The sequence below is a fragment of the Apteryx rowi genome, unplaced genomic scaffold, assembly GCF_003343035.1.
Source record: "Apteryx rowi isolate R43461 unplaced genomic scaffold, aptRow1 scaffold_88, whole genome shotgun sequence".
NCBI classification, from domain to species: domain Eukaryota; kingdom Metazoa; phylum Chordata; class Aves; order Apterygiformes; family Apterygidae; genus Apteryx; species Apteryx rowi.
Genome location: NW_020451182.1, coordinates 640085 through 663781, shown reverse-complemented (window position 1 = coordinate 663781; position 23697 = coordinate 640085). Strand labels below are relative to the sequence as shown.

At 37.9% G+C, this 23697-nt stretch overlaps 1 protein-coding gene across 4 annotated transcripts in view; it reads left to right on the top strand.

Moving 5' to 3' along the window:
• The first annotated feature begins 4978 nt into the window (after window positions 1–4978).
• MIA2 (MIA SH3 domain ER export factor 2) overlaps window positions 4979–23697 on the top strand; it is a 41312-nt gene continuing 22593 nt past the window's right edge. For 2 of the 4 annotated variants that reach the window (XM_026090825.1, XM_026090823.1), the window contains exons 1-5: window positions 17116–17244; window positions 18171–18302; window positions 22312–22333; window positions 22461–22549; window positions 22944–23015. In XM_026090825.1, coding sequence (XP_025946610.1) covers window positions 17131–17244; window positions 18171–18302; window positions 22312–22333; window positions 22461–22549; window positions 22944–23015 — 429 coding nt within the window. In that variant the 5' untranslated portion in view covers window positions 17116–17130. Of the gene's footprint in view, window positions 5109–6662; window positions 6797–7945; window positions 8033–8397; window positions 9557–13363; window positions 13592–13817; window positions 13919–16276; window positions 16461–17115; window positions 17245–18170; window positions 18303–22311; window positions 22334–22460; window positions 22550–22943; window positions 23016–23697 lie in introns of those variants that run through there. The other 2 variants (XM_026090826.1, XM_026090824.1) reach the window with 2 other exon arrangements.

The window sequence follows — 23697 nt, the reverse complement described above, 5'->3', positions numbered from 1 at the left end:
ATGTATCTAATAGCTTAATGTCTAAATTATAAGAAGCTTAGAATAACAGGAGCTTTACTGTGCTGTTTCTAGTCAGCTTTGCTAAATCTGAGAAACTCGGTTGTAACCTAAGCATCTGTAATAAGTTCATAAAAAATGGAGTTTTCTAAAAGCTGGATATTGCAAACTGGCAAAGTAGTATGCAGGTCTTTATAAAGCAGTAACCTTGTTAGTAATTTAGTTATATTTACTTTCAAAGTCTCATTCTGTCACCCTGAAACAATTTCAGAGCCATGGGTAGGGCTGAGGCAATAGATGCAATTTCCTTCCTCTGTCCCCAGTCACCTATTTCAACTAGTTGACAATTTAGAGACTGAATTTGATACAACGGTTTGGGATTTCTGAGAATTAAGGGGCAGTGAAATGAATAAAATATTTACTTATTTCTGTTCCCCATAGTGGTGATTAGCAATAAAAGGAAAAAGACCTTGTTCTCTTCTCACTAAAGTAATGTGTAAAAATGAATGATCAAAAAGGGGGAAAAACTAATAATGAAGTTAAGATGCTTTCACTGAGTAGGCAACATGCCACGTATGGCCTAGGCCTGCCTTGTAGAGTGCTTACATCAGATGGTCCCTTCTAGGTTTAAATATGAATTTAGAAGACTTTCTTACAGTGCTTTTAAACTGTGCATTGACTCTATACCATTTACTTGTCTTCATTTTCTTCAGTCCTGATACAGAGAGAAACTGAAGACTCCAAGAATGTGTTTTCCCTGATGTTCCACTCAGAGTCCTTGTCAAAGTAGATTTTGCACAGACTGTTCATAAATTATAAGCTGAAACATGACTTTGCATAAAAGATGTACCTCTTCAAATTCCTGCTTCCTTACTTAAACTGACATCCTTGTGCTTAAACCAGCTTCACTGTGAGTATTCAAAGGAAATTTGAAAGTAATTTTTGAAAGGAACATAGGCATTAGTGAACTAAAAAGTTGCAGCAAAATTAACTTCCAAAAACTAAATTTGCAAATGGATTTCTAAAGCATATTTTCTTCATAGGAGATTGTACAGCCTTGTGGTTAGGCCCTAGTTATAACTTTGAGATTCAGGTTCAGCTGCTGATTTTAAAGCAATTGTGTGCAACAGGGCAAACCTATTAATTTCTGTAAGTTGCAGATCTGCAAAATCAATTTCCCTACTGACAAGAGTGTTTATGTGACTACATGTATTTATGATGTGGGCAAAGGCTGTGGCAGTAGCAATGCGAGTAATTAAATATTGGAAATCTGTGTTTCAGAGAATATCATTTGGCTTTTTCAGATTTTTCTCACCCATTTTATTAAAAACAAAAAAAAACTGTTTGTTTTACCACAAGCTTTGTTCAGGCAATTGTTAATAGGTGACAGTGTTCTATTAAATAGTAAAATGTGAGGCATTCAGAGCTAGGAAGTATATTATCAAGATTCAAAGTAATCTAAGTTGCAAGTTCCAGTTTTCTAGAAATGCACTGTTAATTGTCATGTTTGTAATCCCTTTTGTAATGGGAAAGCAATAATTGCTTTTTCTTACGATTTTTTACCCTGGTTGAAAGAGTTGATTTAAATCTGGATGATGAATGACTGTTACCTGTTTAGGTTTATTTAACTGGATGAACGGTGAATTAATGTTTCTTCTCTTCCAATTTACTAATTTTTAAAAGATACTTGTTAACAAAATCTCTTTGATGTGATATTTGATTCAATGTAAAAGTTGGTCTGCATTTTCACCTAAACATCCTAAGTCAAAAGAACTATATTATAAGTGCTTTGGCCATGGACCGTATTTTCCCACATATTAGTGCAATATTCTGCACAGTTAAACCTTAAATTCTGAATGGAGTCTTTTGGTGCTATCATAAAAATATAACCAAAACTGTACATAGTGACCATTGTTATTATGAAATAGGTGTTGACTTTTATGTACTTAGAAGAATTTGTACAAACTTATGATTTGCTTTGGAGTCTTTATTGTTAATGTAGATACTGAATATTCTAGGAAATGCAATATCTTGTGTTAATACAAGACCATGTCTTAAAAGATTCATCCAGTGTGCCCAAGCATACTACCCAATTTATTTAAATCACACCATTCACTTTACTGTGAATTTTAATATGTCATAAGGGTTCTTTGTATTTCTAGCTCAGTAGTTAAAGCTACTAAAACATCATTCCCAATAAAAGCTAATAGTTTAATCCTAATGACAACTGTTGGCAATAGATCTTGCTTTTTCATTAGCATTGTCTGTCTTTGCATGTATAATAGTATTCATATTTGTTACTTAAGTTCTGCAGAAGTGTGTCTAATTTTACTTGTCAAATAGAAATAAAGCAAAGTTTCTATCTGCTATAAAGTTTTCAACTTTGTCCTTAACTCCATTAATCTTTATCTTTGACTTCAGTTCAAAGGTGATTGGAAGTTATGCTTGTATAACGTCTGCAAGTGTGGGACTTGCAGAAAAAAAGAATATTTGATCTAAATGTGATTTATTGTTGAAGTTACACCAGAGGAACAAATAACACAGAACAGAGATCAGGGCACTGTCAATCAGCCTTTTAATAGCTTCAACCCTAGATGAATGACTACTGAGACTATAAACTACACAATGAACAGCGCCCAGGATAACTTGAAAATTGCAGACATAGGTTAAACAGAGTTGCTATGATGAGTTGCAACATTTTTATCATCTTCATGAAAAGACTTGAATTACTTTGGGTTTGCTTTGAATACAAAGGCATCTCTCCACATGAAATGGAAGTTGAAGCCACTTTCAGAGATAATTTGACAAATATTGTAATACAGTGCAGATCTTAAGTTTGTGTCTCTTAGTTTGTCCCCCTATGCAAACTTGCCAAACTACTTAATTTTAGGTGTCAAATACCTGGCTCTTCCATTTTTAGGTGAATCAGATCCATGTTACCAAGGTCAAAAACTGACCATTAATCTTTCCAGGCCAATGACTGGTTTCTGCCCCATGGTTGGTATGCAACATTATGAAAGACTCTGGCCAGATTTTAATCTTGGCAGGATAAAAATTGTCTTTTTTCTGATTTTTGTACAATGCTTAGCATATATAGAGTCCCCCTAGTATAAATTTTTTTATATATTCCATCTTAACAGTTTGTTCTAATCTGCAGAGACTTGGGAATGAGAAGAAAATGCCTGTTTTAGTTTTCTTCTCACCAGGTTTCCTTGAATTTGTCATGTTTTAGCTGCCTGTCATTCCCCTTCTCCTGCTTCACTTCCTACAGATAAACCTAAAGGACCCAGGGAAGGGACACAATCACTGACACTCTAAGCAGCAAAAGATCCAGGGAATGGAAGAGGAGAATATGCTTGCTGTGGAGGGGTCGAATCAAAGATAGGCAAGAGAGAGCAAGGGGAGAGTAGATCTCTACTGTATTTTCCCTGGTGCATGGCACAGCTTTATGTCTGATTGCCTAAGAGAGGAGGCAGCTGCTATATTGGGTCATAGGAGAGGCCTGTCTGGCTATCAGGTCATACGGCAAAGGAGGGAGCCAAAGTGTTAGCCTGCAGCTGGAGGGCATGTCACCTACTGCGATATCTTTGTTTGCAGGACACTGCTGGTTAACATGTCCCTGGCTGCAATCCACTCTGTGCCCTCTCCTGCTCTCCAGGAGTTGCATTTGTTTGCTGGTTCTTAGATCAGGATAAACACTAATGTCTGGCATGCTTGGATTTTGGAGTAGAAGGCAGAGCCTAGCACTGTCCTGTGAGTGAGATACAGTGTAGGTCAGGGAAAGGGAAGGTAGAGCCAATTATATGTGAGTCACACTCAGGAATGAAGGAAGGGCAGGACTACTAGGAAGCATACGACTGTGGCTATTACCTGGTTGGGAAGGAATGCACATTCCTAGGACACTATCAGGAAGGGAGAGAGCAGAGGCCATCCCATGCAGGAGAGCTGAGAAGGAAAGGTGAAGGCCCTTTTGTAGTTAAATAGATGTAGTGTGTATAGGTGTTCAAGAAGTGCAGGACAATGATGTGAAACATCTGAAGCAAGGTTTACTTCGAAAGCAAACCACTCTGCAGGACTTCATTTATAGTACAAGTTCATACCTATATGCAACCAGTGTACAACTCATTGTATAATCACTACTTTAAAGCATAATGTCTCTTTGATAAAACATTTTTGTAACTCCATATTGGATAATAAGTTGCTAAGAAACAGAGGATATTCCTTAAAAAACAGGACACATCATCTGCCTAGTATTAGTATACTGCTCTGTGATACATGATGTAGAGAAGGCATGTGGATTTCTAGTCATCTTAAGAGCCTGAAAAGCCTTTTAAAAGCAACTGGAGTGGAGAAAGCATTCCCCATGGGAAAGGATTGTTCTTAGTATCTAGTGGGTGAGAAAACTCCAAAAGAATTATGTGGAAACATTTCTATTTTGAGATCCCGATGATCACCCACAGTCTCAAATATATTAGTACACACAAAATATAGTCTATTAAACAAAAAACTATAAAAATGTTGGTAGTTATATTAGTAATCATGCAAATCAATGTATGCATAGAATTGACAGTCCATCTTAAAATTCAATAAAGATTCACGTTAAAAATTCATTAATAATCCAGAAAAAAATACTAATATAACTCCTGTTGAATCTCTCCTAACAAAGTCTTCCACAAACTCAATACAAAAGAACCCATCTGATAGAGCCTAACTTTTGATGTGACCATAACTGGTTTCTTTGTATTCAAAACATCAGTCTAGCTTTCAGAACTTAGTTAATTATTAAACATACATGTATAATCAGGACACCTGACTTTGCAGATTGTTAGCAGAGTTAGCATAGTGTACTTCTGTTTAAGCAGATGAGAGAAGGACAATGGGATTATAAATTTACTTGCACTGTTTTGTTAGACTAAGAAAATAATGTAGAATGTTCTTGTTAACTGAATATCAATTCAGCTTTCACAGTTTCAGTACATTCTAGATTTACTCTAACATGTCAAAGATCTTGGATCAGAGAATTTTGCTGTTAGTAATTTCATTTTTAACAAATCTGCAGAGTACAAAGGTACTTTCAGAATGGAAGAAGTGTGGTGATCGGGAATGTGAGAGTAAGTAAAAAAAATTGTGTTTTTTTTCTAAAGAAGACCGCGGTGTACATATAGCCATTACAAACTGTAATGTTGAAATCAGTGATGAAACACCAAAAGAAAATAAGTACTCATAGAAAATATATTTTGTCATCAATATGCTAAGTTTCTGAATGATAGACTTAAATTTCTCTAATAAAAAGAGGAATATTTCTGAAAATCTTGCTTGCCGGATTGTGTTGTGTAAGTATATAAAAGATCAAAGTTCAGTAAAAATACTCTTGACTGAGTTTTTTTCCTAGGATTTCCTCAAAATGGCCAGTATAAAGCAGCTTTAAAATATTTTTTAGCTCATTTGTTACAGATATGAAAATCCTTTAGAAAACAAAAATGATAGCCTATCAGCTGAGAAAGAAGACATGTATTTTGTGTTTACATTACATTCATAGCCACATTCTGCAAAATACTCTATTTTTTCCACTGTAAGTAAATTACTTGATTTGGGTTTTTTAAATCCTTCTTGTGAAAGACACTGTTAATATATCCTCTTTACTTATTTTTCTGCTTTAGTATGAGGCAAGAGCAATAACTAGTTACAGAGTTCCTGGGGAGTAAACAGCTCTGTAGGAGGCAACCAGGCCACTGAATCACAAGTGGGCAGTAATAAATAATGGATAATTTATCCATTGGATTACCATTGTGAAACTTGCCATAATCATACGTAGTTTGAGCAGTTTTTAAGTTGTCTCCTTTGGGTTTGCACCCTTATTAATTGTTGCACTTTCAAAGAGGATACCTTATTCTCTCTGCAGAAGAAAGCTGGCATTTCCAAAAGAAACCTTAGACTTTCTCTACTGATGGATCTTTAGTTTCCTGTGGAGGAAAATTTTCCTGTGGAGGAGGATTGACTTCACTGGGCTCTGGATGCTCAGAGATGTCTGTCTTTCAGAAAGTTTGTGGAATAGGCCCCAAACTGACTATAGCACATAGTAATATTTTTTGTGGGGGAGTAGGGTTGTAAAGAAAGAGAATTGAAAGCCATTCAAATTGAATTGGAAACTTTGTTTTTGACAATGTGAGAGTTTAAGGTTTATAATGCTTAAACTTACCTCTTTTCTTTACATTAATGTATTCAAAATAGAGGACAAGATGCCTGAAATAATTACTAGATTTAACTTGCAAAATATAAAATTATAAATATTCCTGGGAAATATTTGTTAGCTGTTTAGATCTGCCTTTAATACTTGAACTTGCTAATTCTTCATAGACATTTCAGCGTTGAAAGCTTGCCTGAATAACAACTGAAAAACAATGCACATATAGGACAGGAGCTTTTCCCATTGATGTCAGTAGTAAATAGAACAGAAAGCAGGACAAGGCTTCTTTGCATTCTGTATTTTTAGTGGCTTTCCACTTGCCTGGTAAATGGAGTGATATCATCATAAAGCACATGTTGATGTATTAACAAACATTTCAGTGTAATTATATATATCAGTCTTCTTCAATATGCTATCTGACTTCAAATAAATTGGCTGCTATAGTTATTTGTTTCTTTCTTTCTACATATAATTCCAGCGGCAATGAGCAGAGTTCAAGCCACTACAGACTACTTAGGGCCTGATTGCCGGTATCTTAACTTCAAAACAGGGGAAGAGATAATTGTATACTCCAAACTTTCAAGGAAAAGTGAAAATTTGTGGACGGGAAGTGTAAGTACTTCAATATGAAAGACTTTCCCCATAAATAATTTAGATAATATAAAAATAGCATAACAGCAGTCTGCTTGCTTGTAGGGATCTTCCATTTCTTTTCTAATATTAACTAGTCATGGCTCAGCATCATATCTGGGAGATGGGTCATTATGCTTAATCAGAGGTGCAGTACTGGGACCAGCCTTCACAGTTCAGGGCTCAAGTAAAGTTCCGACAAAGTTATCAGGCAAGTTTAGTGAGCTGGAACAACTGAGAACCTAGTTAGAACAGTTGTGTAGTAACTTAGTTACTACATAACTGTTCATGTAGTTAAGTTCTAACTAAGAAGCAATGGGTGCATTGATCCAAACCCAAATGCTAGTAAAACTGTTTAAGTGCTCCAAAAATGGAACATATCAGTTAACTTTTTTTTTTGTAAATTATCTGACACATTTATTGTCTAGCAGTGAAATGCTGTCTTCCTTTTTTTCATCTGAGAACATCTTCGCAGGTAATTCACTCTTCCTTGCTGTCCAAGGTGTATTCCTCTATTAAGACTATGTGCAATGCTCTGACTTCAACTTAGTTGTTGGTTTCTAGGTCAGACTGACCCTTACTTGTGTTTGCATAATTCTTTTGGGCATTATCATTTATTTATTTTCTGTAGTGTTGCCATCTCCATTGCCATGTTCTCTTCAGTTGTAGCCAGCCTCACACCTGGATTTCATATCCTACTCTTCTTGTAACTTACTGTGATTCATTTGTTATTAAGGCAGAATTTTTCTCACACTTGAGTCAATGGGAACTTTGCAGATGATTTTAGTAAGAGCTGAGTGAGACCATGTGTGCACACAACACTGTCTTCAGTTGAAGCAGTGTTAAGGCTACTGGTTTGAGTCTGCACAAACACCCTTTTATAAAAATAGAACAGAAAATAGCAGCATGGATTAATATACTTCTCTTTGCTTTCTGAAGTGGCAAAGGGAAAACTTTTGTGAAAGAGGAATAAACCACTTTCTTTGACCAAACAAAATGAAGGGGTTGGGGCCAGTAAGTAAACTTATTCTTTGTTTGTTCCTACTTTTCTAGCATACATGCAAGCACCTAACATATTTACATACTTATTACTACATTTTAAATGTTCTCATTCCTTTTATATTTTTACAGAAGGGAAAGTATTTTGGATATTTCCCAAAAAATGCTGTGAAGGTTGAGGAAATTTTTATCGCAGAGGAAGTTGAAGTGCCTACTAAGGTAAACCAGTATCACCAGATTTTCCTACATTCTTCACAGCAATTAAAAATCCAATATCCAGTTAGAAATTCAAGTATCAATGCATTTTTATTTCAGACAATTCAAACATGCCTTTTTTTGTTATTGTTCCATTTGTGTGTTTATTGTTCTCTCTTAAGATCTGTTGATCTAAGCTAGTTTTTAATCTAATAAACCATATATAACCATTAGGAATATCATAATTACCTAAATTCCTTTGTGTAAAGTTACACACAGGTACAACTACACAGAGGAAGAATAAAAATATAAAGATACACTGTAGTATTACACGGTGCCGTATAAAATTACAAAAGAAAACATTTTAAAAGTTAATATTGTTCCTTTAGGAGACTGATTTCCTCTGTCTTGATGGAGATGAGTACGTTTTTGAAAATGAAGATAGCGTATTATATAATCACGACAAAGAAAGTGAATATTCATCACCTGATGCAGAATCAAAGCTGCATGAAAATGAACTCCTAAAATATATAAGAAACTCCATCCAGAAGGAACAAAGAGTTGAATCAGTTTCTGAAAATGATTCCAAGGAATCTCACAGTCAGGAGGAGTCTGCAAGCAAAAAGTTGCTCAGAAAAAACGAGAACAGAAAAGATGCTGAACAACCACAAACTCAAAACAGTCTTCCATTAAAGCCCATTCCAACTGACTCTAGTTGGACGGTTTCTGGTATTGCAGGATGGTTCACCACAGGAAGTAAAAATGATGAGGAGACCATAAAGGCAATTACTGCATCTTTAGAAGAAAATACTTACACTGGCAGAAAAATAGTAACTGCTGAAAATGATTTAGAAGAGCCAAGTGATAAGGAGGAACAAGAGCCCACAGCATCTGGTTGGTTTCAAGGTGGACTGACAGACTTTCTCTACTTTGGTAAAGAGGATGTGGATGTTGGTTTGGTATCAGAAAAAAACAATCCACAAATCCATGATGTTTCTCGTGTGGCTGAATATTCTGATAACGAACATGAAGTAGTAGTTACAGAAGTATTGACAGAAGAAGAACAAAAGAGTGAAAGCCATGAATCTGAATCAAATTGGTTTAATTTGGGTTTAAGTAATGTTCTAAATTTTGGGCAAGATACAGTTATGGAAGACCAGCAATGCAGAGAAATAGAGGATGAAGCAAATAAGAATGAAGAAATACAGACTTTAAAACGGGAAGAATCACACATTGACAAAGAATCACAGGAGTCAGTTAAAGCAGTGACAGATGAAGAAGACAAAAATAATTATGCACCAGAAACAATAGATTCAAACAGTAACGTGTCAAATCCTTGGATGCTACCAGCAAGTGTACATACTCTTAATGACATCACAAGCACCTCAAATACCACAGAATCATCTTCTGATATACCAACAGGTGACAAAGAGAAGCTAATTGAACCTTACAGTTCAGAACAAGACTCAGTATCAAAAAGCCAACAGCTGAAAAACACGAAAGCTAAAGAGAGAAGTCAGGAGCCAGGAAGCAAACATGGCCAGTCAGGTTGGTATAAAAATATCTATAGTAGCTTTCTAAGTTTTAATATGCGCACATCTGATAATCAACAGGGACACAAATCAATTGCATCAGATCAAATTTCTTCTTTTTCTAGTCCATCTCAGAACTTTAATCCCATAGACACAAAAATACAAAAGGAAAGCCTGACATACCTGAAGAACAGAGGCATTTCTTCTCTCTTAGTCATTTTGCAGACATACTGAAGTTTCAGAGTTCAACAACGAAAGAAGAAAAAGTGCTGAGTTTGCAAGAGGATGTGTATTTTAGTGAAGAAACCCCTCAGACTGAAAATGATGATGAACTATTACAAGGAAATAAAAATACAGCAATCAAAGGACAAGCAAATCAGAGAGGTAGTGATGAGTTGCCAGAAAAGGGAGATGTGGGTGCAACCCAAGACAGCAATCTCTTTTCCCTACTAGCTGTGCAAAGTAATGAATGCAGTAATAAAAAAAGCAGCACATATTGCCAAATTAGTCAAAGATAATGATGCTTCACATATTTTATCTGTTGAAACCTGAGGAAAACCTGAAGTATCTCAAAGGCAGTATGTACACATTTAGTTATTCCAGTGCTGAAGAACATGTTTCCAAGAGTAGTAAAAGTCAGGCAAACTCCAATATAAAAGGTTATTATGATGTCCCTGTCTCCAAAGATTCTGTACATTTACCATCAGAATTAAATTTTGAAAATATGGTAGATTCACAGGTACAAGATTTTTATTCTAGTAAGCAGGACGTACTCACAAAAGACAAACCAAGTGAAGAAAAAGAGGACAGAGCAGATATGAATGAAGAAATGTGCACTTTAAGCCATCAGGAAATTGAAATTTACCTACAGGAAAGATCCAAAATGGAAAGAGCTGAAATAGTGCAAAAAGAACAAAATAACCTCAACACGTGTGCAAAAATCTGAGGGGAGAAAAAAAAAAAAACAAGTTCGCAGGAGCTGACAGCAACTGCAGATAACTGTCTGGACATTGAGAAGATCCCACATGACAGTGAGCCCAGTCTTACTCTGGAAACATCAGAAAAAGGCAAGCCAATTGAATGCTGTGATACAGAACAAAATTCAGCATCAAAAAGACAGTTCAGAATGGATACTGATGTAAAAGAGAAAATTAATGAACCAGAGGATAAAAATGATCAACTGGGTTTTGATGAAAACAACATCAAAGATTTCAGCCTGGATATTTTAACTGATCAACAGAATCAGAAACATGAGGAGTCCCACGAATTCATTACCGACCAGCCTTTCATTCCTTGCTACTCATCTAATGACCTCCATCTGACAGATACCAAAACCTCAGAAGAAAGTGGTCATCTGGAAGAAATACAGAGTTTCAGAACAAAAGATAAAAATTGCTTGCTGAGAATACAAGAAGAACTAAGCTTCCATGTTAAAATACTAAGGGGAAAAGAAACTGAAGACCCATCGAATCAGAAGATTAATCATACAGAATCAGAGAAGAGTAATGTGGATACCTCCAAAGAGAATAATCTTGCACTTCAGATGGCAGTGCAAAACAACAAACAGGACAATGAAAAAACAACAGAATATGTCAGATTAGTAAAAGATAGGACAGCACTTGATGCTATTGTTGATAGCTTTTCAGGAGAGGAGCTACAAACTGAACAAATTCCTATGAACACGCAACACCATCAGAAAGGTGAAGCAGAAATAATACTGAAAGATTCATGTTCCCAACATGCGCTCCTGCTTTCAGAGAATGGGTCCAGGGACAGTCGTAATTCAGAACTCAGAAGGAAATATAAAAATCCTATGCAATACAGTAAAAGAAAATATTATTCTGTATCATCAGATTTAGGCTTACCTGTGCCCATCAGTTCAAGCCCTCATGACAGTACAACAAGATACAAAAATACAGGTAATGAATCTGAGTATCGGAAGACGCCACTAGACACTACTTCAAAAGACAAGGTAATACTGAAGTTTTCAGGTGAATCCAAACCTAAAGAAATCTATATGGAAAATTTAGTGACAGTGGAAGCAGCAGAGCAGCCATATGATAACGGTCTTAGTAAACACGAACTTTTATCCCAGAAGTCCTCTGAAAGAGAAGACAATTTCAAAAGAAAACAACCAGCATTACAGTTAGAGTCTTCTAAGACTACCAAACTAGAAAGCCAGAATACTTTTAAAAAAGCTGATGAGTTAAATTCAAGCAACTCTGTGTCACACAGAAACCTGAGTGATATAGTATGTTGAAAAGGAAGATGCAATTCTAAATGAAAGCATGAATAATACTGAAAAAACAACTGCTGCTGATAAAACAKGAGAGAAGAGGGAAAGAATCAAGAAAGATGCTGAAAAACAGAGAGAAACAAAGTACAAAAATATAAATGATAAAATTGATATTCTAAGAGAAAGGGTTGCAGGTAGTATTTTTACCAGAACATCATGGTTCTTTGGAAATGTATTTAGTAAAACTAACAATGAAGACTATAGAAAAAGTCTGAACACACGGACTTTGTGCAAGACCCAAATGAAAGTAAGGCTGGCATTAGGACATATGAAAATGAGGTAGAATTAAATAATGTACAGAGGAATGAGGTTGAGTTAAGAGAAAAGGAATCCGAACAAGAAAAACATACCACTAAAATTGCAGAAGATGACGAAAATGACAAAAACAATTTAAAAATTATGAAAGATAAAATCGAGGAAGGACAACTTGGCATTCTGGAAAAAAATACTGCTGCAGAATCAAGCAAAAACAAGAAAACTGACAAAATCATAACCTGGGAGACAGTTCATGTCCCAAGAAACAAGCAAAAAATAGCCAAATATTGTATGATAATGACTCAGATTTACCCAACCCATTCATTACATACCGACGATTTTATGTAAAGTTAAAACAAGATGTTAAGCAACTCTTAGAGCACCTCTGTGAGGGAAACAAACTGGTGCTCCTGCACCAGCAATTTGAAAATATTCATCATGAAATCACTGCTTACTCATGTAAAGACAATTTTATGCAGAAGAAACAAGTGATTTTGTCTGTACAAAATGGGCACAATTTGGACATTGGGCAGGAAAAACGTATGGAAAAAAGGAATGTTCTTCTAGAGCTGCAAGATCTTCTGTCTGCTATAACAATTAAGTGTGCAATACGAATTGGAGAAAAAGGTACTGGACTAAAGCTTCACTAACTAACAGCGATTTAGGAAGAACAAAAAAAGCTTTGTATGAGGGGGGAAAGAAAAAAAAAGACAGATGTGACACTGTCCCCTTCTGGTGGTTTAAAATCAAGAGGCAGTGAACCTAAACTGGTAGTTGTTAATGATTGATTTATGATGCTTTGAGGAAATGTTAATACAATTGAGTTAATATAAGGGTAACACTTTAAGAGCCTGTTGTTCTTGCTGACTTCTGACTATTTGACTATTTATGATGGGACTCTCTGGCCAGTAGTGTCTTTGAAGCATAGAACAAAAAAATTAAAATTTGTAAATGGTCATTTCTTCTACATGGTTAGGCAAAGTTTGGTTATTTTATGATTTTGTGTTTTTTTTTTTGAAAGTTATATTTTATTTGCTTTGGAAAATTTAGCCCATGTCAGTGAAACTGCCACTACTAGGTGCCTTCAGTCATACTTCTGCTTCTTCTGGCATACTTCTAATGTAGCACTCCTATGTTTGGCTTTGAATAGAGGAAAAACAAAAAAAATCAAAATCTGAAGTTATTATTAGAGGTTATTATCTTGTAAAAATTATAGGAAAAACATGGAATTCTCTGAAAATAAACATAATTTCACTTCATAATTATTTGCAGGAATAGGCAGTAAAAGAAAACTACTAGAAGAAATGCCAGAGAAGGAACATGAAATGAGTACAGCTGTAGATAGTGAACACAACATTGATCAACATTCCAAAGCAATAGCGATTCCATCAGTAAATACTGAAGAAGAAATCCACAGTTCAGTGGTTGATTTGCCATTTGATGTCAAAAAACCTTTCTCAGATGCCTTTTTACAAATTCAGAACTACATTCCAAGTAATGGTAAGTGTAAAGTTTCTTAAATCGAAGGAAAAAATTTGCAATCTCAAAAAAAAATGGATTTATTAATATAATTCCAGTATTACTTATATAGATAAGACTTACATACTTATACAATACTTATATACTATACTATAATACTTATATACTTATAAAGACTTATATACTCATACAATATTTATATAGACAACTGTAATGTAAAACCTTTATTTTCTCATAAACAAACCAGAAGGCGGTTGGATATATCAGATACTTCTGTGTTTGAATGCTCTTGAGATTGGGGAATTCATAAAATCTGTATTTTCAGCAATGGCAAGTATTATCAAAAAGGTAAGAATTCTTTAAATGATTTTTTTTGACACTAGTGCAAAATTAAGCCAGTTTTTGGTCACTTTCTGCAACAAAGTTCTTAAAAAAAAAAAAAAATACAGTAGACCCTTTGTAATCCCCTTGCATCCTGGGGTGTCTGAAGCTAAATGAGATGGAGCTGGAGCATGAAAATGTCAGGTTAGTTGCTGTTCATCTGCCTCTGTCGTTTATATTGCAGAATCTGAGGTGATGAATTTAGCGGGTGTTTACAGAACAGTCAGAAAACATTTCAGTGGTCAAAATAGCAACATAATTTTTTAAAAAGGAAACTCATGGCTCCCTCTAGTTGCCATGAAATTACTGATTAAATTTCCTTAGACTTAGAAATATTGGGTTGGGATGCATAAGATGATTAGAATATTTCAAATTTTTTTTAATAATTTCAAAGTTTTGGTTCCTAAAGCTACAATTGTTCATGACTGCAAAAAAATACTCTTCTTAGCAAATATATAAAATATAAAAAGTCATGTATGATTGCTGAGGGGATATCTTAAATATCCAAATGTAGAATTTCAATTGTAAGGTTAAGATTTTTTTCTTTTAAGATATAAAATAAAAGAAAGTCATTTGATTGCCTTAATATACTCTCCACAATTAGGTTAACCTAATTAATTTATTACCTGGCTAAGCCAGTGGAAGGTACAAGGCTGAAGGAGGAAGCTGTAGTCTAGCTTCTCTTGGCTGGGGTCTGTCCATTTCCTCTGCTAGCGGAGCAGGAAGCTCTTCCCAGAGCTGCCTCAGTTGCTTCCCCCACCTGGAACCTACCTTCTTTTTTGCACCTTTCAGGTAAGGTGGGTTCACCCCGCTACTCCTGCACTAGCCCTAATTTCTGCTTGTCTGCTAACAGGGAGAAAAATAAGGGGGCAAAGAACATGGGCCCTTGCAAAAGAGGGCTTGGAGGTGGGCAAAGTGGCCAGCAGAGGGGATGGTAAGCCCGAGCGGAGAGAGCCAAGTGCCTGGAGAATGAGGAGAAGCTGAGGTCAGGGCAGAGGGAAGATGGGCCTGCTGGGGAAAGAGGTGGATATTAGAGAGGGGGCTTTCTGCAGGAGTACGGGATTAAAAATAGCAGATAGAAGCAAAGTGCAGGAAAAAAGTCTGGTGGGGCCTGGGGTGGAAGGCATGAATTTCTGGAAGAGCTGGCTTTACAAAAGGAGAAGGGGGGGCCTGGAAGAGGTAGGGCTCGGGTGATCCAGGAGAAGGGTAGAGGTGCTTGAGAATACTGGAGCAAAAGGGCTAATGTGGGGCAGATGTGGGAAAAGCATTCAGTGGAAACGTCAAGGAGGGAAATTTTTCCGGAAATAATGCCGGGGAAAAGATAGCTGGAGAATATGTACAGGTGTGTCCTGTAGTTCAGCTATTTGATTTGTAAATGTGAAAAATTGTGAATACAAGTCAAGGCCTTGCAGATGAGAAGATGGGTAGGGCTGAAACCGGGGAGGATGAAATTTGGGAGATAAAGAGAGAGAGAATTAACTGAAGAAGTGGGATTAAGTTTAGCACCTTAGGTTTTGGTGGGGGCAGAGTGAAGGGGATCTTACCAGACTAAGTGTATAAGAAACAGTGCTGCCAGAGGAACGTGAGAAGAGGTAGACAGTTTTGCACTGTCCCCTCTAAACAGAAGAGTAACATCCGATAAAGTGGTTTGTGGTAAACTTTGTTAATATCGGTACTCTAGTTTAACTTTGTTTAGATTCGGTAATTGATAAGAACCACAGAAATTTTTTGCTGATTTCCAGTGTACTTCAGTTAATTTCGGCCAAGTCACAGCCTAGGATAAGAAAGCTGAAGTTTTTTTTTTTTTTTTTTTTTCCAGTGAAGCAGATTGCATTTCAATGCTCACTGGTTGTTTGCTGCTATGGCAGAATTTACCCTTGTATTAAATAGCCATTTCCACGTTCTTATCACTGCTTCTTAGATGGTACCAGTTTTGCATGCAAATCACTCATGTTGCACTGTAAAAAGTGAGTTGGCATATGTACTGCAGCAAGTACGTGCAATTGAGAAAAATCCTAATTAAGTACAAAAATAGAATTAGTCATAAAGGATGAAATGGAAGAGAATTCATTGCTATGTGGCATCGTAGCTACTGTTTCTTGCATGTGTTTTAGGTTTGTCAGCGGGAGGGGAGGGCAGCTGAGCAGCAGCCACGCTGGGAGCAATTCTTAACTGAGAAATGTAGCTTAAGACATGCAACTTAAATTCTGTTGAAATGCTGCTAAGCATAACACGGTGTTAGCACAACATTTGAAGCGCGTACCGCGGCTTCCCCCCTGCGACGCAGCCAGGCCGCTCGCTGCTGCCCCGCTGCCCCTCCCCCGGCCCCGTGCGGGTGTCGGCGCCGGAGCGGCCTCCGCGGCTGGGGGGAGCGCCGGGGCCGCGTCTCCCTCCGGCTGGATCGGGACCTTTTCCCAGGGAACCAGCCGGTGTGCTTATGACCTTCGCGTTTTTGTAAAGTTCCGTTGTTACGTGACTACTCATGGAAACAGCAGGAGCAAGAGAGGAGGTGAGTTTCCCTGCAAATAACTGAACTTTAAGGAGGAACAAACTAGTTTCGTAACCGCTCGGCCCACGCCAGTGCAAAGCGGCGGCGCGAGGGCTGCGGGTGCCTCCGCTGCCCCGTCCTTGGGTCTCGCCCGCTCCGCGGGCAGAGGCGCCCGTTTGTGCCGGGGCGCCGATGCCCAGCGCGGCAGGTCGCGGGGACCCGCTGCAGGTGCTGCCGGGGCCTGGGCGCCCCGCCGGGCCGGGCCTGGCCTGGGCACCCCGGCGCGGAGCGGCCCCGTGAGGTGCACCTGCCGCTCCGCCTACGCTTTTCCCGCAGCTCGGACCCGGCTGCCCGAGGCGCCCCCTTCCCTGGTCCCCGCCACCGGCTTTCGGTCGGAGCTGGGCGGGGAGCCCGGGCCCGCTCCCGCCGCCGGCCCCGCGCGGGCGCCGCGCTCCCCCCTCCCCCGGCAGTGGTATCTCCCGCTCCGTGCCCCTGGCCGTGCTGCTGCACCCCCCCCTTGTGGCAGTGGTACAGCCCGCCGCCCCCTCGGGCCGTCCCGGATGCTCGCCACCTGTGGCTGCAACCCCCCCCCAGCAGCAGTGGTTTCTTCCCGCCCCCCGGCAGTGGTACAGGCCGGTTGTCAAGCGCCGGCGGTGGTGGCGGGCCCTGCGCTGCCCCTTGCCGCAGTAAGATGGCTGCCGGCGGCCGCGGGGATGCCTTGGACGTCGCCGCCGGCAGCTTGTGGCTGGGCCTCCGGGAGACCGCGCAGCGCTACTGCGGGCTGGCCCTGGAGGGGGCGCGCAGGGTGAGTGCGGGGCGGCGCCGCGGAAGCGCGGTCGGGTTGTGCCGCGACCCTGGGCGCTGGGGCGCAGCGGGGAAGCGGCGCTGCCCGGCGGCGGCCGGCCCCGAGGGAAGGGGCCCTGCATAGGAGCGGGGCCGAGCCGCGGCGGAGGAGCCCGCGGCGGGAGCGGGAGCCGGAGCCGAGCCTGCTCCGCGCAAGCTCCCCGTTTCCTTGAGAACAGAAGGGGTCTCACAAACCAAACCAAACCACTGCCAAGAGCGCTCTCCGGCTTTGCTCCTCCCCACCGTGTCTTGAGATAGTGGTAGTCTGATCATTTCATTAAAGCAATTCAGATTAAGACTTTTCTGCACCTTAACATAGTCTTACACACTTACTGTGTGTAATAAATACGAGCTACATTAAGCAGATAATATTTCTTTGCTTTCAGAAAATAGTGATGTTCATTTACAAATTAAAGGATGTTAGTATATCTTACATGTGCTAAATCATTCACTGTATTTGGTATGCTGTTTTGGCATATGTTTGAGTAGGTCAATATTTTTGCATATCTTTAGCTTTTGTTAGAATTTTCTACCAGTAAATCATAAAATACTTTTTAGTAGTGATGTTTATAGTGGTGAAACATAAAGAAAGCCTAAAGAAAATTTTTTCATAATTGGGAGGTTCAGTAAGAAAAACTTAAAGGGCTTTATCTAACTGTCACTGTGTTTTGTTTGATCTTTTCTCCTTACTTTTTTTTTGTCACTTAGTAAATGAATAATTTAAAAATCAAAAGCTTTTGTTAACCATTCTCTGAGTTTTGAAAAAATAATGTACAAGTCTGTATTTATTGCCTTAGCAGTGAACAATTAAGTCAGCATGTAATGTCTATACCTATTGAAAGTATAATCTTCTTTTCTTTCATTGAAACTTCTGACTTTCTTTTCCAGGCTGTGGCTTCATTGCCTGAAGACATAAGACCTGGTCCTGATCTCTATGGTTTCCCATGGGAAATAGTGATTTGTGCTAGTATTGTTGGTGTCTTTATGATTTTCCTGTTTCTGTACAGAGGTTATCAATCAGTAAGTATTCAAGTTACATACGGATACATAGGCTGTATTAGTATTTTAAAGTTGAAATTGTCACTCTGTTCCTTTCAAGTTATCTAATGTTGCAAAGCTTTAAGTCTGCTGTGACTGAATTTAGACTCCCGCTAAAAGAGGAGAAAAGTTGGGATGTAGCCTGTTTTGTCAAGGCAGTAAGTGTTTGCACGTTTACTGAGTGACTGTTGTTAGAGGAAATGAAATAAAATTCACTATAGTAAGACTTCCTCTTTCTTTCCTTTTTTAATTTCTACACCAGACCTTCAAAACTAGTGCTTAAATTATTTTTGCAGAATATAAAATTGGGTGTATTTATTGCTGTATATATTGATCTCTCAGACTATCCATAGCTATAGCCAGGCCAGCTCAGGACATTCTTAGACCTTTCAAGACAACTGTAAGCAAAAGCAATTTGGATGGATGCCTATCAAGGAAGGCCTTTTAAAACACCTTGAACAGTGACATTGATTCTATACATTGTAATACTGAACTGATTTTACTTTGTGTGCTGTTTGTGACCACTAAGCTGATGAGTTTGAGAAATGTAGTATTGAAAACTTCTACTGCATAAATCACATTGTATTTCTGTGGAAAGGTTTATCTTGGATCATAAGTAAGTTCTGATCTGCCTACCAAACTCTCCCTGCTAATAATTAAAAAAAAAAAAAAAAAAAAAAAAAAGGTCAGTGTCCATAACTCAGTACACTAAATTTCTCCTTAATATTTGCATGGTCTTAAATAGCTAGAGTGTGATTTTGGTGCTAGGTGTAACAATTCTTGTGTTTGAAGATAAGACGCATAGTATTTTAGTTTTTGAGATGCGAGCAACTGCATTTTTATTAAAAGTTCTAACATCTCCTTAGATCTGGAAAAATGCCACTGGTATTTTCAAGCGCAAGGTGCATATTTTCAAGGGGGTTCCTATTTGTATAAGTTAACCTATCTGTAATTTTGAGTCATTCCTTCTGCTTTCTAGTTCATCTTGGTAATTTTGTTTTCTTTAAAATTGCTATTCTGTTTGTGTGTATTAGGTAGTAAGAACAGGAAGGAAATAGGAGGGCCTGAGTTGAACTTTTTTGCGTTAGTAGTTTCCACAGAAGATGTGTGTCTGTTTAGTCTTTCATCCTGGATATTTTGTGTGGCTAATAGTATATTAGTGTAAGGCAATTTTTTATTTTTTTTAAATGTCATTGATGCAGAGACTCAGTGAATGTACGTAACAATCTCAAGTATGCAAAATCAGTGTGTTTTTAATGTAAGTTCAGTGCTGCCTTGTTATCCTGTAAGAGCACAAAAAGGCGGAAGTGGACATCAAACTTTTACAATCTGTTAGATAGTATTTAAGACTGTATTTAAGACTTTCTTGGTCACCTACAGAGTTTCGTAAAACTTGCACCTTTCTCATGACTTTCGTCATCTGTAAGATTATATGAACTGAGTCTTGATTGTTGGATATGTTCTATATCTTAATCTGCCCAACATATATATATATATATATATATATATGTATATGTATGTATGTATTTTTTTTGAATAGGAGTGTTTAACAAGATGGACCTGAAATCTTTTGAATTTGTACTTGGTTTATCCTGCTGTGGAATGGTTCCTTTAAGATAAAACACCCAACTAGTTTAGGAATATCATACAGAGCATGTATTTAATATGCTTGTCATTCTGTGGGTGAATATGTAAGCCAGAAGATGCAAAGTTCTTTACCAAGACCTTTGTTGCTTTCTTCAAAACATGAAGTAATGCTGAGAAGGCAACTTCCATGATACTTTTCCTGGACTGCACATCTTCATTCACTGCCCACCCTAGTAAGGAAGGCAGTTTTGGTGAATGATTTAGCAGTGGTCTTAACATGAGTAGCTCTAGAGCTAGAGGATGTAAAAACATAACCCATCCTGCTTCAGTGCAATATTGTAAAACCAGGATTTTATTTAATTAAGCTTGTAGTAATCATGTTTGATGGCTTAGATGTTGATTGATTGATAAATGTTGATAGGGTGCTTCTGGAAAAGCAGGAAACCTTCCACTGAAAAAGTTGAACTTCTCATAAAGACAAAAAAAAAAATCAGTGTGGTGGGCAACCCAGCACAGTTAAGTGGTTTGCAAATTCAGTTTCACTGTGATGCTAGGTCCCAGTAAGTTGATAGTGTTTGCAGCCACACACAGTTCTCATTTTAACTGCACCTGAGGATCAATTACTAATCTCAGTAGAGGTCCTGAAACTTGTCTGTGTGCTGCACCTAAAGCAGGCTGGATTTGCATTCAGTTCTGTTGCCCGCTTACAAAATAATCATGGCATGTAGTATATCTCCTTTGTTCAGTTTGTATGCTTCTCTTTTCATAGTCAAAGTATGAAGGCTCTTGCTTTATGTGAGGGCTTTTATATTTAACCTCCAGGTACAAACGTGATCTTTGAAAAGGGCCTCAACACTATTGAGAAACTGCATTAAAGTTTCTTTCAATCTTCTGCCAAACAGTTCTTTTTTTTTTTTTCTTTTGATGAAAGCAGTCTTTCAGCTTGCCATTCCCCTGGCACAGAGCATAGGTGAGCTTCAGATCTCCTTATAGTTGCATTGCTTTACCTGCTCCTTTACTGGAATGAGGAGTGTTGAAACAACACTGTGAGCTTATCACCTTGGTGATTACAGAATTTTGTATGAACTGTTTATTTACTTCACCAGTCTCCTTCCCAAAGCTGCGTGCAATGCAATGCCTATGGCAAAGTCTCTCAAATTTTGAATGTGGTTACAGACTTGCTTTATTGCCCTAACAGACTCAAGCCTTCCTCATTGTCTTTCACTTCTCTGGCTATATCTGTTCTATCAGAAGGTTAATCTGTCTGATGACAGAGAATGTCTGAGGAGAATCATACATCGCATTCTTCCTTACTGTAGTGTCTGGCAGTTGTCATCTGAGTTTGAGTGTTCTCCACGCAGGCAAAAGATACTGGCTTGACCTGTTTCAGGAACAGGTCATTCTGAGGTTAGTAAGCAGCATCCCTCTGGATGGTAAGAAAAAGATGTTTCAGCTGAAATCAGTCAAGCAGCAACCAAAGTACTGTTTTCCTACATCACTAAGGTATTAGATACTACAAAAATTATTGACAACTTCATTAGTCTTGGAACTGTACTAACTACTCACTGAAGTATGACTGGTTACTTATTCAAGAGTAATAGGATTTGGTTTTGTTTTTTGGGGGAATGATGGGGATAGGTATGGATATGACCTTCTCTCTTGCTTCTGCTTCTTGGACTCCTTGGCCATCCTGCAGCTCTGAGAAGAGAACTGAGGGAAAAATGTGAGAGAGGCCCTCTATGTCAGGTGCATCATCCAGCCTGGCCCGAGAGAAATGGAGTGTTGTAAAGTTCTTGTGGGTTCAGCCTACTTCTGCACCTTTTGTCCAAGCCAGCTGTGACAAGTTTTGTTTTGTGGTTTGCTAGATTTTGATTGATCTCAAGTGGCAACTGCTGATTTGGCACTTCACACAGAGCTGCATCTAGGCAGGTTGCCCATCAAGTATCCTTACTACAGCTCTACTGTTATGTATTGCATGTAAAATGTGTGTGGGTTTTTTCTCCCTCTCATAAGCAGTTAAGTCTGAGCTGCCATGTAGCCCCCCTCTTTGTCCTCCCTTTTTCGCACTCCTTTGGCTCTGCATGTCCATAATACCACTTTGCATAATGGACTTCCAGGGTTATGACTATGAGGAGGATCATTAAAGTGTTCCAGGTGAAAACTAACCTCCTTTCTCCTCTTCTCTTTATTTGATTGGAGTTGGAAAAGGACAAGACAAACACAGACATGAAGGGGTAGAGTGGAGAATGGGATTACCGATTTTTACAGCAGCCTGCATTTATATTTCATTCTTAAGTTTCATGATTAAACAATTATGGAACCACAACCTAAAAAATTAGTTTTCAAATACTATGTAAAAGTAACTCATCAGACGTGTTTTCAGCATTTATTCTTTTTATTTCAGGTTAGAAGCCGACTTTATGTAGGTAAGCTCATTTCTCATGCTGTTTCTTTGGAGCATGATTTTATCTCTTTTTTTTTTTTCTTTCTTGCTACTTTTAATTACTTGAATATTGCAACATTTAGCCATCTTTTTTTTTTTTTTTTTTTTTTGAAGGGAAAAACAGCTTGCCAATAAAATTGCTGAACTAGTTGAAGACAAATGCAAAATGCTTGAAAAACTCAGCCTTTGCAAGAAGGAGGTACTATTCCTCACTTACTGCTGTCTTTTCAAATGTCTCACTTGACAAATTGAACCAATTTCTGTATTTAAAGTGTTAAACTTAAGCCTAAAAGTAAGGTGCTTAAAGCTTTTAAGTGATTCTTCAAATGCTTTTTCATCAGTGTATTTTAAGTCTGATTAAAGTGTTAGCAAGTTCTGTCTTAAAGCTTAATACAGTATAGTGCACTGGAAATAACTTTAAAATGTTTTATGCTGCTGTGTTAACCTACTGGGGCTAAACTTTTCTTAATTTCCAGCAAGGTATATGCCTGAATATTTACATTGTGGTTATGTTTCAGACTAGAGCATCACAAATTAATTCTGTTATTTAAGCAATTGTTTACATACATTCTGACATAAATTATCTCCTTTAGTTTGAAGATTTAGAATCGTCTCTGAAGGATGAGAACACTGTGAAAGAATCAACAGATGCATCTTTTTTTGAGGTAAAAACATGAAGTGAGAATGACCACTTTCATAATTTAAGGCAGTGTTTTGGGAAAATTCTGCATATGTAAGAAAAAAAATTGTTTTAATTTAGAGCACTGTTTTGCTAATCCTGTCTTTCTGAAAGTGACATAGAAGCAAGGCATTTAAACTAAGAAAAGTTTATGTAAGGATTGTGTTAAAAGTGGAATGGATCATCTAAAAAAATCTTTTTTTGATACTAGAGCAAATCACATATCAAGCAATGTTAAATTGCTTAAATGGTAAGCTGTTCCTGTAGAGACAGCACAGTGCATGAAGTATTTTTTCGTATGTCTGATGTGACTTGAATATATCTTATAACCTACTGGAGCACAGTTTAAAAAAAAAAAAAAAGTTACCAGTACAAAGTTACCAGTACTTTTGAGTAAGAAAAACCCATGAACACAGAAAAATCTTAAATCATAACAAAAATTGGATGGAACTACATTGTTTAGATCCCCCAAACTCAGAATATATTTGTAAAAGAGTTCCAAAAAAGGTGAATCAAATATCTAATGGGTTATTTAAAATTTATATAACAAGCAAATAGATCTATTTCATTCTGCACCTAAGATCCTATAGAGCTAGTTGTTATGTGTTGTTAATATGCAAGAGGCCACAGTTCTTTGAGATTTATCTTTGATGTGATGATAGCTGTTA